Source organism: Strix uralensis, chromosome 20, assembly GCF_047716275.1.
Source record: "Strix uralensis isolate ZFMK-TIS-50842 chromosome 20, bStrUra1, whole genome shotgun sequence".
NCBI lineage: Eukaryota > Metazoa > Chordata > Aves > Strigiformes > Strigidae > Strix > Strix uralensis.
Window position 1 is genome coordinate 10,448,887 of NC_133991.1, and position 15,254 is coordinate 10,464,140.

Below are 15,254 nucleotides of genomic sequence, written 5' to 3' on the forward strand. Positions count from 1 at the left end.
ATGGCCAGTGCAATACTCGGAGGAATTTCTGTTGGTGCACTTTATGCCCAAATAACGCGAAGGGCCTCAATGCCTGAATCAATCCTGGAAACTTCAGTCATCTCTAAATCTGAAGTCTGCACGATTTATGTATTGTAAAGCCACAGAGTAGTTTTATGCTGTTTTTCCATTCTGTTTTCTCTTATACTCTTTTCTCCCTCCAGAATTCTTATTCTGTAGTTGATATACATGTGAGCCCTGCGAAGCTGGCTTTGGGTGCCAACAGGGGCTGCAACAGGACTGAGCTAAAAAACTAAACTATGTTGGCACATACGTGGCTGTAGAAGTCAGGCTACTCAGCCCCACCCTTTGGCACTGAAATGTTAGTACTTGGTAATAAAAATCTGTTTTACTCTGGGAGAAACCCAATTATTAGTCTCCCAATTTCTAGCTTTTCTGTTGACATTTAGCTTCACTATAATTTATCAATTTCAATGATAAATTGCTAACAGAACAGTTAACTACTTCGTCTCCTGCCTTGCCTCTTGTTTTCCCTACTGGTATGTCTGAAGTGGGCTCAGGTTAATGTTTAGGACTCATGAAAAATAACTTGAGAATGTTTCATAAATTATATGTGCTGTGTAGTATAGCATATAAATTATAATTATCTTAGTTTGTTTCCTTTCAGCTTTGAATGTGCCAGTTCCATATTTAATTAAGTTTTGTAACCAAGTGATTTCTCAAGTTGTATGCAGTCTTACACCATTGTCTTTTATGACCTTTACTAAAAACAAGGTCATAAAAAACAAGGTTGAAGCACTTTTGTTAGACTTATTAAGTGAAAAAATAGAGAATATAAATTCTTGAAGCAATGAATGTGTCAAAATTTAAAGAGGAACCGTATGTGTGTATGTATGGAACAAATCAAAGGCTTTTACTTGAAGTCTTAAATCATTCTGTAACTCTGAGGGAATGTGGATGTTATCCAGCAGTATTTGCCATTGTAGGATTTCTGTTACTTCATCTAAAGCAACTGATGCTTAGAATACAAAATTAAGTGGGCTATGTGACTAACGAGGTATGCAATTTCTATGTAAATATTAGCATCTGATAAGGCAGCATGTTTCAAGTACTGGAATAAGACTGAAATAATACATCTTGGGTTACAATATGCTGGGGGTTCAGATTAGATTGATACTTCAAATGAAACAGCTTTTCACAAATTTAAAATTTATGAGTATTATTGCAGTGCTTGAAATGTATGCAAAACTACGTATGTTTTGACTTTGTACAGTAAGTGATGTTTAAACAAGTTTGGTGTCTGTTTGGATACAAGTTATTTTTGTGTATTTTTTCCATTGTTTTGTGGTATTATTTTTTTTTCCTCTTATTTCAGAATTGATTTTCTTTAAAAGTTTAAAAATTATTACCACTCATTAGCTTGGCAACCTTTGAACAAGCCATTCTCATCCAAAAAGTAGCTAGGGGTTTTATTAATCTTGACTGTAAAGAAAATCTTGACTCATGTAAGCGCAAAATAATACATTTATTAGAAGAACCTTTCTTCTGTACTTATATGGTAGTGTGTTACAGTAGTGTTGAGTGCTGAATTATAACCAAATCACTGCAGTTAAAAGCAACCAAATGTATAGTGTCGTGCGGCGAAGGGCTGTGGTGTAAAAGCAGGCCCTTTTCCTGGGAGCACTTCCTGTCTGCTGGGCTTACTTTGGAGAAGCTGAGCAGCGTGGTGAGGCTTACTGTGACCTGGGGATCCTGACTGGGAGGATAGATGCTGTTATCCAGTTACACGGTGACTGAAGTGTATAAAGAGCACGTGTAATTCAATCTAGTTCGATTGGAGAGGTCTGAGAATAGCTTTGGAAGAGAACCAAATTCAAAAGTTCAGAGGGAAATGTGGTCTCTGTGGTGGGTGATAGAATCTCATTTGACCTAATGTATTAGCTGATTTGTCACTAGTAGTGCAGTACCTTGCATAAAGGCTGATAGATATGCCAGACTTTTTGCACCCTGGGCCAGAGTCTTGAGCGGTTGTCAGCTACACAGAAGAAAAAAGCCACCTTATTTCCTTTGCTGGACATCCCCTGATTTCTGATGCACTTGGAGCAAACGCTTTGTGATGAGCAGGAAAGATGACTGGGAGCTCACATTAACTTCCTAACAAAGCAGAAAAAGAAAAAAAGTTGGTATATTTTTGGGTAGGATAGAATCTGAACTGTCAGCCTGTGCTTTTACATTTCTGTTGCTTTACATTTGCAGATTCCTCTTTGAGTGAACGGAAGCGAAGGGACCGAGAAGAGAGGTTGAATATTGTACTGTGGAAACAACCGCGTGTTACCTTGCAGTATTTTTTCCTGGAAACTCTAATAAACTTGAAGGAATGGACCATAAAGTAAAGATCATTTCTTTAACTTCTACTAAGCGTTCTGGGGAAACCCATGCTCTGATTCAGTAGGTCATTCTGACATCTCGCTTTCCCTGATGATACACAACTTTAAAGTTCTTCTTTCAGAAAATATTTATTTTTGTATATTTTTTTATATTTTGTCAGTGGAAGAAAATTGCAAACTTCCTTTCTGAAGAGTTGAATATTCCAATTTGAAGGAGTGGGACAGTGTTTAGGGATCCTTAAGGCAAGAGATACTGTACTTATGACTGCAGTGTTAAGTACTGATCTATTAATGTATGTGTTAGTATCGCTGAATGATCTTCAAATAGCTCAGCTAGGGCAGGGTTCAGGATTACGTGGAACTTGCAGTGATGTTTATGATGCTGTGAAGAGGACTTTGCTTCTAAGATACGTGGTCCCTTTCACAGCAGGAAATCATTTATTAAAACGCTTTCGCTAAGTATTATTTACACACTGGTTAAAATGGGGTTTTATTCCAGTTAGAAAATTTGTGAATAGCAGTCCTAACATCCCCTACTAATGCCGAAATGCACAGCTATTTTTTAACACACTAGGCTTGAAATGTTTTAGAGTGCCAAAAGGCAAACATGAGTAAAATTGGCAACTGAAAAAGCCAAGAGTAGCAGCCATCCTAGTGCTGTGTTGGTAACTGGAATCTCTGGCGTTTGGGTTTGAATTTACAATCATTTTCCCAGTCAGAAGCTAGGATCTAATGTCACCTTGGGTGATTCTAGGTGTTGGCCTGCTCCTTTGCAGAGTGAGATTGGTGATAGTGGCTGTGTTCATTGACCCTTCTGGGCTAGGTTTGAAGTGCTGACACGGAAGATCCACAGAGAGAAACTTCTGTTTTCCATTCTGATCTTCTGAAATGATTTGTATGAAAAATATCAGGTTTATTTAGTGTAGTCTTTTGTATACATCCCCCCGCCTCCAAATCTATCCCCCAAACTTACTTATTTTACTATGTGCATTCTTTCAACTGTCATTGGGAATTGTTTCTTTGAGAACTGTTTTATCGGGTCTTATGTTAGCCATTTCTGACAACCTCCAAGCATTTATTTAAACCCAGCAGAAATAACATTTGAGGTCTTATTTTAAGCTATTACATGGCTTCCTAGACATCAAATTCTGTTACAGATAGCAGTTGCATCCTCTTGTGCAGCAGATTTATGTTGTCTAGCACCAGCATGACAATATCTTTACAGAAAATAACACTATTATAAGCTATTAAGTTGAGACCTCAGATTGACTCTTAATGGTCTCCTGTGTTCCACTTGAGTAAATTGTGATTTAAATTATGACAATCACTTGAAAATGCAATTGTCATGCTAATATAAGCAGCACAAATTATTTTAAGATTAAAGGAAAGTTAGAGTGACTTTTTTCAGCTTGCTTAATATGAAACATTTGTGACTGTTTTCCTCTATTATGTCTCATATTTCTATCTTTTTCTGTCTGTTTAAATAGATAAGTTTGCAATTTCATGTCTGAGATTAAGTGATGCTAGCACTTGCTTTTTTATAGCATTAGGTGACAGTATAATATGTTTCCTAGAAAATAATAAATGTATTTGCTAGACTACTGTGTGTGGCCACATACGCATCAAACAGAATGTTTATGTGAAACTAAACAGGCTCAAAAATAATTTGGTATCAAATTACATAGGAAAACACTCTTCTCCCCTTAACTGTAGTAGCTTCCTAACGCTGCATAATTATCTAAAATGTATTTATTAAACTTTGAGCTGTTACAAGAGATACTAATTTCAATAGATCGGGGGATCCAAAGTAGTGTAAAGATTTGTTCCTCTTACTGTCACAGTGGTTCTACCCACCAGCACAGAGTTTGAAGTTGGCACTCTGTGTTCCACCCACAGCTCATCCCTTGCCCAGGGCCAGTGCAGTGCCCGCTTTGCACTTTGCTTAACCGTGGATGTTGTTGATGGCCCTGTGTTTGAGACTGTCTTGGCTGCAGAAGCTGAATGTTTGTTTTCAGACAGTTACTTTGTTTTTCTTAATTTAAAAAAAAATAAAAATGCATGGCTGAACTTTGATCTCACTTGACAGTGAAGCAGAGATTTTTCCCTAAAGAATAAAGGCAGCCCAGATATTTTCTTGGGAGGTTTATGCTTTTATAATAGCAAACTTTTCAGCTGCCATTGTCCCTACTGACTACATCCACGCAGACCCAGTCTACAGGGATAAATAAGTTACTTTGAAATGCATGCTAAATTATGACAAGCCCTAATTGCCATTTGTCTTTTAAGATTGTGGCATCGGCGAAGTATCTTGGTGTCTTTTTTACTGATGCTTGCAGTGCTTACAGCTACATATTACATTGAAGGAACACATCAACAGGTATGAGGTTTTCAAGTTACTTTCCTTAGTGACTAATAGTTCTGTCCCTGTGCTAAAGTAGATGTACTGGGAGTTGAACGGGGTCTTCATGAAATTGTAATGTATCTTTTGAACTCCTACTCGCTAAGGATATTTGTTTCTCATGTCGTGACTCTTCTCTGCTGTGTGTGGATGAGTTGCATTTTAGAGATGGGGAATGATCTATTTGATCTATTCTGTTGCATCTGTAGGTGTTCCACTTCTCATCTGTTCCTGAGTAAGCACACCTCCAGTGCTGCAGCACTCCTTCACATCTGCTGTTAACAAGCTTTTAATAGTGGTGTGAGCTCTTGAGATGTAATGTTAAGCTGAGTCATGATAGAACTTTGTGTTTCCCAAGATATGTTTCTTCTGCTTCTATGGAAGGGTCTCCTGACTAGCTAGGATAGGCATATATAGACATAAAATGGTTTCATGGTTCAAATCTGGTTCCATGATGCTTCTCATACCCCCATTGTTTTCAAATAGTTGTTCAAAAAATTTTGTGCTTTGTTGTATGTGAAGACTGATGCTTTTGCATCACTTGAAGTGTAAGCCATTGCTTAAGCATAAGGTGATGGTGTTGTCTACACCTTTCCCTTCCCCGTTTCTCTTTGAATTTCAGATATTCCCCGAGGGCAGGCAGCCCTTTTAAACCCTGCACAGCATTTCCTTGTGCAACTGAATCATCTTACCGCTCTGACTCTAAAATCAGCAGGTTCCCAGTTTCAGAGAACTTGCTTACGTCCATCCTGCTGTGGTGTGTCACTGGCTGCCTGAGGGACACATAGGTCTGGAACAGGAGTCCTGGCTTCCCAGGACGGGTCTTGAAATGCAGTGATATGAGTTTCTTCAGCTCACCGCAGTCTTGCTCACTCAATCCCATGCGTGAGACCGAAGCACTTACATGCAGAGCAAGTTGGTGGATGGTAAATCAGTGTCCCGTTCCTGATAGACAAATACTTTATTAAAGACTGCCCTGGTTGGTGGCTGGTCAGCATGAGGGCCGGAGCCTGACGCACTCACCATTTGCCACTAGATGGCCCTGGCAAACTGGTGTTGAGGCACATGGCCCCTGAGCTGACTGCAGGGCTTCCCTGGTGCCAAGGCTTGGCCCCGCAGCGCTGCCCCAGAGCTTTCCTTGAGCCTGCTGGGAACAAACCTGTGCCTCTGGGACTGGCGAGGGGAGTGTGACCTGCAGGCTCCAGCCAGTGCTTGAAGCTCTCCGTTACGGGTGGTCTCAGTCGTGTGTGCCAGCAGGTATCTGTCCATCCCCCTTCCTCCAGAGCTGTGTCTGTGTCCCACTACTGCCTCTACCTGTCCCTGTGTACCATCTATGTATACGTGAATACAAGCCACTTTTTTTCAAAAGTGTACTCAAAATAGCAAAGTATACTTGTGGTTTTCCCTTGCTGTTTTCAGGACTTTTTTACACCCTGGTTGAAACCTGCTTAAGACCTGGTAAACTTCATCTTGGTACTGTTGGTCCATGGATGGCATAAAATGGCACTTCTTCTTGGGGCTGTGGTGCAGACACGTTGATGGCCTGGGTCATCCTCTTAGTATTGCTCTCGTGATAGTGAGAGGGAGATGCTGCTTCCTGTCTCTCCAGTGTACCCAACCGGACTTTTTATGTCCAATTTGCTGTGACTTTCCCATATTCCCTCATTTGTGTGCAACACAACCAACATTTTAATTTTTTCTTGAAAGTAACAAACCTGGTTACTCACTGGTCCAGGATAAAACATCCAACAGACTTAGAGTACAGCTAATTTTATTCCTTTATTTAATGTGTTCAGGCAATTCCCTGAGCTGTCTGCACACTGCTTGGGCTCTAGCAGATGCCGTCTGGGGCTTGCTGCTCACTGCTCACACCTAGTATGCCTGTTCTGGATTTCAACCCTCTACTATTGAACCTGAATTTTTCATCTGTCTCCTTGGAAACATGCTTATTCTAAGGCGTGTGGGCTTTTCTTTTGAAAGTGGGCTATTTTCTGTACATGTCTGTGTTGCAATTGTAATAAATTGCAAATAAAAGTATCTAGGATTATATTTCAGTTCTTGTAATCCAGATAACTATCTGTGTTAGCTTGTAGCTTTAACTTTCTCCCCTAGGAGGTATCACCATTCTTGTTTTTTTTCTCTTTTGTGACTTTTCTTTTGCAGTATGTGCGGTATATGGAGAAAAAGTTCTTCTGGTGTGCCTACTGGGTAGGATTAGGCATTCTGTCCTCTGTTGGACTTGGAACAGGTCTCCACACCTTTCTGCTCTATTTGGTAAGGCTATTTCCATACCATGTTCTTTCTGAATCAAGTATTTTAATTGTTGCATATTTTACAATATGTGAATAAAGAATATCCCTTAAGTCCTAGAGGTTAAGTACTTCTGAAGGAAATACTTAGGGTAATGCTTTTGGGCTCTAGTGAATGCTCATATTCTATACTCTATAATGTTGTTTTGTAGTTTGTATGCTATATGTTTGTTGAACTGTAGATACGAGCCTGCTGTTAATCCTCACTTTGAAACAATGAGTCAACATCTGCAAGCTCTATCCTCTAATTTCCTAATTTAAATCAAACATTTTCTAGTGTGTGCAGCTCAAATGTTTCCATTTAAAATTTTTTAGCATACTCTTTTTTTTTTTAGTAGCTTAAAATGGTCGTTTTTCTAGCTGAAACCACTGAAATAGCTATTTTAAAATTCAGTCTGTATTAATTTTGCTTTGAAAATAATAGCAAGAAAAATGTTTGTCTACAAAGATAAAATAATATCTGTTCTGAAAATTTACATGATGTTGTTTATCTCAACTTAGCTAGGAAAGTTAGGGAAATGTTTGGGTGTGTTTTGCTTTTGGCCATTGGATTAGTTCCTTGTTTATGAAACCACTGTCCTGGATTTAAGAAAAGGATTCATGGCCACAAAATAATTAAAACCAGTTTATGCAACAAATGTCATCTTGTATTTGGAACAATTACAGATGTTTACTTTCAGAACTGCTTTAATCATTAACAATAACACAGAAAACACTACAAGAAACAAGAAACTCGTGCTTTTCCACACAGCAGGGCAAAGCCTGTTAGATCGAATGGCATCTGTAAGGGCTGCATTTGCAGTAATCTTAGACTTAGTGTAGCTTCTCTCCTAAAGACTGTGGAGGCAGAAAGTACAGGAGAAAGGAAACTATTGCTGAACAGTAACAAGTTTATGCATGCATAGCCTTCTAGACAAAAGTATTGCTGTCAGTCTAAATGATTGGAAATGGAAATTCAGTGAAGCCAATGAACACAGTGTCTAAACATTTTTATGTAACACTGGCTAGTGCTTAGACAGCAGTGAGTTGACAAAGTACAGACCTTTGACTTGCAGAGACGATGCTGTTAATGGCTTAGGGACAATAAGACACGTGGGCTGGACAGAAGGAAAATCAATCAAAACCATCAGTCCTGAATTGGGATGCTCTGGCTCTCTGGAGAGGCAGACCAGCATCGAGTGATGTGTGAGGTGGAGTCAAGCTCACAAACTCAGCTCGCTTTGGGTTCTTTGCCAGGCTACGGTGAGAGTAAAAATGCAGCAGGATGGGATCACCAGCTATTCAGAAGGACAGAGAGGAAGGGAGAGGAAAGCAATTCCAGGTTTGCTGCAGAAACCAGTTGGTCATGATTTAAATCAGCAAGTAGGAAACAGTTTAAATGATAGATTTTAATCTTGTGCTTTTTAATACTTTCTTAGGCTATCAACCAGTGAGAGTCAACTTAAGATTTCCTCTAACCAAAGATTTCATGATTTTAGACATCCTCTTTGAAGCAGTTTGGAGAGCTTATCATGCAGTTTCTATTCTTAATTTTTTACACGTGTCAGAAATCCAGTAAATAAGAAACACTATCCACCATTTCTAAACTGCATTTGAAAGTGGGTAGTGTTTCTTTGCTGTACAGTGATCTGACGCAGGGCAGCAAGAGTGCTGTCATTTTATACCCTAGGCCACTCCCAAGATGATTTTGTCAGATAAAGGAAGTCTTCATAGGACAGCACCACTTCTTTTTTTTCCTCTAAGAAGGTGGAATGAATTGACCTTTCTTCTACTCTGAATTAAAAAATCCAGATGTTTAAATAGTTCTAAATTTAATAGAAAGCAAATTAAATTGCATTACATATCACTTAAGGTTTCCTGTGGGTTATGTGAACCTAGTGGATATATTTAGGCCATGACCTGAGCTGACATTAAAGTACCGTATATGCAAAATATAACTTCTCTGTTGGCTTATCAATATAATTTATGGTGGGTGTTTAGGAGGTGAACAGCCTCCCAAAGGTAACAGGGAGGTGCATCACCTGGGAAAAGAAATTTAATGTTGTTAGCAAAGGTATTTATTTGGAACATAAGAGGCAGGGTTTCACATAACTTGGTTAGGAGGGAGAAAACAAAGTAGATTGCACTGAATAGTTAGAAGGTGCTTATACAATAAAATGTGATTAAACTACACCATCAACATCTAATGTGTAGCACTACAGGAGAAATACTTGTTTGCTGTAAACATGTAAGGCAGATCAGCATGTTTCTATTACACTGAGGGAATTCTGTAATGGCATTGAGTGAAGGAAGAAGAGGAGCAAGGATTTGTTTTCCTCTTTTTCTCCTGTGCAAGATTTAGTGATTAGCATGGACTGTAAATTCAGGTCAATTAACACTTTCAGGGCACCGAAGGCTTGTCTGAACACGGTTCATAATTTGGTGGTGTGTCTGTGGCTTTGTAGCCAGCAGATGGCAGTGGGAGTGTAAAAACAGAAGTTAGTTGCTCTAACTGTGTTGCCATTTTAAGTACCTGAACTGTTAATATTCTTGTACAGCTGTGTCAGCAATATCTATATGTAATATGCTATCAGTGTAGTACTACACTCCTTAATAGCTCCTCAGTCTGAGCCTACACCTTGTGAAAAGCAACATGGAGTACTAACTTCAGACTGTTGGTGCAACTTTTAGCAGTAAATTATTTCAGAATAGTATTCTGGATTTAATCCATCTGGAAACAATGCAGTTAGGAGCTCCAGCTTTCAAAAGGAGGAGTTTGAAACTATTTTGCTTTGTTAGTTGTGCAGCAGTTGCCTCTAAAAGTAGAAATATGCTAGGTTAAGCAGGGAACTTGCTATATTAATTTTTACATTACTATATATCTACTTTTCATGTTCCATATACTTTATCATAATGAAGAAATGTAATTAAAGCTTACTTTTCTATTGATTCAAAGAAATGAAAAGTTACAAAACAGCAAATCCTCTTCTGCTATAGTGCTGGATTTGCTGGCAATAGAGAATAGGCTCAGTAAGTGGTTTACAATTGCTTATAATTAATTGCTCATTTTAAATCTGTATGTACAGTGAGATTGTTGGGAATGCAATTACATGCTTAGAGAACAATGCTCTTGGGCCCACCCATGTGCTGCTGAGCTCTTGTTGAGGCTTGCAGTATTGTCTCTGCCATGAAGGGCCAACGGGTAGGAATTGATGGCATGTAGGCACCTGTTCAGTGTGCCTGAACTTCTTCAGCTGTGACACAGGTGCATCTTTTTTAAACGTAGCCCTCCCTTTACTGCACACAACTATTTTCATAGCAAACTGTTCATAAGCACAGCCTGTTAGCTGGGCAAATCACAGAAGTAGTTATGCAATACATGCCGTATATGAATGACTCTGGATATTTGCTTTCCCTGGCCTGATTAGCTGTTTTTCCAGTGTTGAAAACTGTCATTTGTCTGGATTCTTCAGAGCATCTCTCACCAGCTGCTTTTTGGAGCAGCATGAATTCAAGTGCCAGGAGAGATCCTGGGGTTAGCTGAGATTACTTGGAAACGGTTTGCTTAAAGTAGATTTTACAGTCTAAAGCAGTCTCAGTGTGGGGGGGATGTTACAGCCTCTGGTTAATATTGGTTCACATCTGATTTGGATTTTGTGGGTCACCAGAACATTCTTCCAGCGTACATCTTGGTGTAGGAGGGAGAGGTCAATTTTGTTAGTGTGATAACAGGCTTTTTGTTGCTATTTCTGTGATTCAGGAACTTTCTATATGTTATAAAGGGTCTGAACGTTGTCTGCTGTATTGGTTCCTAGTTTAATGCTGCTTGCTTAGTTGTAGCCAGCCCTAAATGTAAAATTTGACATGGCTTTTTTGGAAACAATTCTTGTGCTGCAAATTGGCACAAAGCTAAGGGCTGGCACAAAGCAGATCTTCAGTGCAGAAATAGGGAAGCAGGCCACTCTTCCAAGAATCCTTTTTATTCTGACACTTTCAAAACAAGTCTGCTGGCTTATTTTCCCAAAGTCCATTAAAGGTTTTTCACAATTCTTTAAAAACAACATTTTAAAAATAGTAATCGTGATGTGGTTCTGTAGGAAATAAAACTATTATGATTAACGACTCTAAATACTGTTTTTAGCAGCACGCAGCTTTTTTTCTTAGTCCCGAGATGTTTTCTCTTCTATGGACGGTATATTAAAATATAAATGGCATGAATCACCTAATCACCAAAAGAAGATGACTGAGGGTAACTCGTCAGGAATTTCTTGCGTTTGTACGTCTTGGAGAGGTCGGTTTGCTGCCACAAGATGAAATGAATGAGCTGCCGGAGGGCCGGCGGAGCGGGGGACACTAGGTGGAGCGCTCGGTTGGGACGGCGCCGCCATTGCCATCTTCACGCAACGCTCTGCCTCGTGATTTGGTTTCAGTTCAGCTCTGGCAAATAGATTGCAAAAGATGCGGCCGAGGCAAACAGAATCAGCTTAGAATTAATGCCTATCAAAAAGCCTCGCGCGAGAAGCGGATGATAAATGTCCCTTCTGTGTATGGTCTGTTATAATCCGTAATGGTGGGGGATGAATGGGAGCGAATTCCTTGCAGGTCAAAAGTGCAGAGCGAGCTTTGGCTGTTTGCATTTGTTTGTGTTTTTGTTTCTTAAATATGGATCTCTGCTTGCTTGCTGATAGAGCCAAGTGGAGCAACTGCTGAAAAGGTTTTTGCTGGTCGCTGGGTTGTGGACTAGCACAAACAGGAAACGTGAGGTACAATAGGAATGTTTTGTGTGCGGAGGTCACACAAGAGTTCGAATTTTTTCAGAACTGCAATATGTGGGTTTGTCACTTAATTCTTACTGGGGTGTTCTGTAGCAGAGTGGAAGAGAGCACAGCAATAATTTCAGGCCATGAAAAAGAACAGAAAACTGCCTATAAAGAGAAGTGGATTAGAAAGACAGTGTCCTTATTGACAGTGCTGGCTTCAGAGAGACAGTTTGAATTTATCTGGACTTGAGGGTTCAATGTCTTGCTTTTGTTCTGAATTGGTTCCAGGGTTTGGCTTTGGTGAGGGGTCACATTCTGGCCTCCCAGAAGTGTGGTAGTTTGCAGCTGAAATGAGTTGTGTTTTGGCCCTATCTGAACTGGTTTAGGTTAGAGCTGAAGATTTAAAATCCAGATGCCTTGTGCAATAATGCACCCATTAGTTTTAAAAACAAAAAAAAAAAGTTATTGGTGTAAATAATTAAAAAAAAACCCAAAACAACCAACCCACAAATAAAAAAACCTTTTCCTGCCAGGACTGCTAAAAGCTATTTAAAATCAGATTTAATTTCTTTTACTTATCTGGTTCCAGGAGCTGAGCTTGTAAGGAGACTCATGGTAAAATTACTAAAGTGTTTCTAAAAAGAAAAACTCACAAAACCGGGCTTACTCCACTTTTATGAAGTAGACAATAATTTGGAAATCCATAGAACTTTCATTTTTTTTTCCCTATTTATTTACTTGTGACTTTAATACAGGAGTTTTGCTAGTGATTGTCAGCTTCAGAAGTTTTGCTCTTTCCATGTGGATCATTCAAACCTGGTGTGAGTAACCCAGAGAACTGTGGGTTCTGTGTGTAAAGGAAAAAGTAAGAAACAAAAGCTGAGCTGCCTCAGCCAGGTGGGAGGGCGCAGCAGTGCTCCCCTTTCTAGCACTGAATTATTTTTGTTAAGTGAGGTGTTCATTTCCAGTCCATACTGTTCAATTCCCATGTCAACTTGCAAGCCTGAAACAAATGAAATAAAAAATGGTTCTGTCGAATATCTGTGCTCAGATTACTGCTATTGACTTAAGGTAGTTGAAAGAAAAATACATGTGGGTGCAGAAGACAGAAATTAATTCTAAAATAAGTTGAAATGGATCCTGTTTGTGTGAGGGTTGTTTGTGACTCTTACTCTCTCATTTGTTTCCTTCATGCCTTTAAACCTACTTCCTCCAGCTGTCCTAAGCTTTCTACAATGAACTGAAACATCCTGGAATACTTGAATCAACATATAACTTTTAAAAAAAATCACTTTTGCTAACCATCTCTTGACGGGAACTCCTGCTAACAGCTCAATGGGCTCTGTTCTGTGTGAAACTGCAGCATTGATATTAATAATGGACTGATGAACTGGAAGGGTCCAATGAATTACACTGGGCACTGCTACCAGATTAGTTGTGTAACCTGGGTGTTTCTTAAATCTTCTGGTGGCTTGCTTGCATTTAAAAAAATCTGAGATTAAAAATGATATTTTCAAGGAGAAGAATGTTCATTTGGAGTCTTAGTCCCTCTAAGTGCACTCATTGGTGTTGTATGTGTAAGGTACCAATAGATACCTGCAGAGAATAAAAGCAGCGACTCTGGGTTAGATTATGCTGTGGAAAAACAATCCCTTCAACTGCTGCAGCTCAGTCTGAGAGACTGTGAACTGAGCCCCAAGCCCCCGTTCTGGAGCGTTACTGTGAGTTGAAACTGATGGTGGTTTCAGTTCAACTGGGCGCAAGCCTGGCGACTGCCAAGCGGACGCTGCGGGTCCTGCTGTCCTGCTCCGAGGGTGGTAACCTCCGGCGTAGGGGCTGGGGGAACAGCTGGAAGCAATAACCTCCCGTATTGCCCCACCATGAATTGCTGGGCCTCATGAGTCAGAGCCCCAAATGGTGTGACTGCGAGTTCCATGTATGGCTTCCAGTGCTGCTGAGAGTGCTGTACGTCAGAGTCTGGACAGTTTATCTAAAGCTGGAACTGTGGCAATAAACAGCTAATGAGAAGTGCCTCCCTTTGTGCAGGATTAGCTGCCTTGCTTTGACTTTTCAGAAGTCTGCGAAATATTGATGTCATATTAATATTTAAGCTGTATTGAGTGTCTTGGCCAGCTATAGTGATTTGAACTTGCACCAAGCTGAGGAATTAGTGAGATGATCAGTACACCCTTTTCTTCCTTTTGAAGGTTGATGGACTTTACCTTCTAGATGCTGATGCCTTGTTTTCATTATCTGCTGTCAACTGCCTCATCACTAGTTCTGTCTCTCGTAAGTCTGCTGGGAGGTCATGTTATGCTTTCTCCTCATTTGCTCCTTTGGAGTTTCTGCTCTTTTTTTTTTTTTTTTGCTGCACAGCCTGAAGTGTATACTTCTCACATCACTGTTTCCTTGAACAGGCTGGAAATAATGATAACAGTGCAAGATGATCTCTAATTGGAGATGTTAAAGTCATTCATCACTACTAGTGTCAATTTGAATATATGCTGTGATTTATTCTTCAGAAGTAGTAAGTGGGTGGCTAGGGAAGGGCAGGGAGAGAATGCTGACAGATTATTTTTGTCTTCTGTCAGCACCAGGGTATAAACTTGGATTCTTCCAGTTGTGCCTTTCCCTGACGTGAGTCTGTTTGCTCCTATAGAAAGTAGCGTGGGCACAGCCTTACAAAACATCTGCTTTTCATGTTACTCCTCCTCAAAGTAGCAACGTGGCCCTGTTATGCATGCAGTGGTACCATGTGCCTGCTCCCGCGATGGTTCTTGTTCAGTCATATTCAGAGTTTGTGGCTCATCATTTGGAATTTCCATCAGCTCTGCACTGTGGGGCAAGGCTCGACTGAAGCAGGAATAGAAACTTGCTAACAGACACATGATTGTAAAATTAATGCATCGCTTGAAATGCCATCATGATCTGCTAAAACTAGCCCTGACGGCTTGATGGATATTTGTGTCACTTGAGGATGCTCTAGGTACAGGATCCTTCTTCATTCTGAGCCCCGTTTTACAGCCAGCGCCGCATACCAGACATTATATACAGTCACGAGATGCTTTAATCTTGTAACACAGACAGACTAGATTGACATATTTACTAGTCACCTCCAGATCAAGCTTTTCCCTCTTAATCACAGAGCAATTTTCTTTGTGGGTAGTTGTCCACTGCTCTTGGAGATAAAAAAAATGCTGTAACATGGTGTTACTTTCTTGAGAGGTATAGTGACTTCATAGATAAGTATGAGATGAGTCGCAGCCTGGGGCAACGCTTGCAGGATGTTTCCCATGAGAAGCAAGCTTTTGTTTTTCCAATTTATCTTAATCAAATATAGCATGACATGTTTCCCCCCTGTGGAAGGGCTGAGTCTTGAACCCAGTATGAAAAGCAGTGTATCCATGGAGGAAAACAGATT

At 40.0% G+C, this 15,254-nt stretch overlaps 1 protein-coding gene across 7 annotated transcripts in view; it reads left to right on the forward strand.

Moving 5' to 3' along the window:
* Positions 1 to 15,254, forward strand: part of VMP1 (vacuole membrane protein 1) — a 70,594-nt gene that overhangs the window by 8,842 nt on the left and 46,498 nt on the right. For 4 of the 7 annotated variants that reach the window (XM_074890346.1, XM_074890344.1, XM_074890347.1 and 1 more), the window contains 3 exons: positions 2,257 to 2,389; positions 4,674 to 4,764; positions 6,949 to 7,059. In XM_074890346.1, the coding sequence (XP_074746447.1) occupies positions 2,257 to 2,389; positions 4,674 to 4,764; positions 6,949 to 7,059 (335 nt within the window). Of the gene's footprint in view, positions 1 to 2,256; positions 2,449 to 2,597; positions 2,631 to 4,673; positions 4,765 to 6,948; positions 7,060 to 13,867; positions 14,123 to 15,254 lie in introns of those variants that run through there. The other 3 variants (XM_074890348.1, XM_074890349.1, XM_074890350.1) reach the window with 3 other exon arrangements.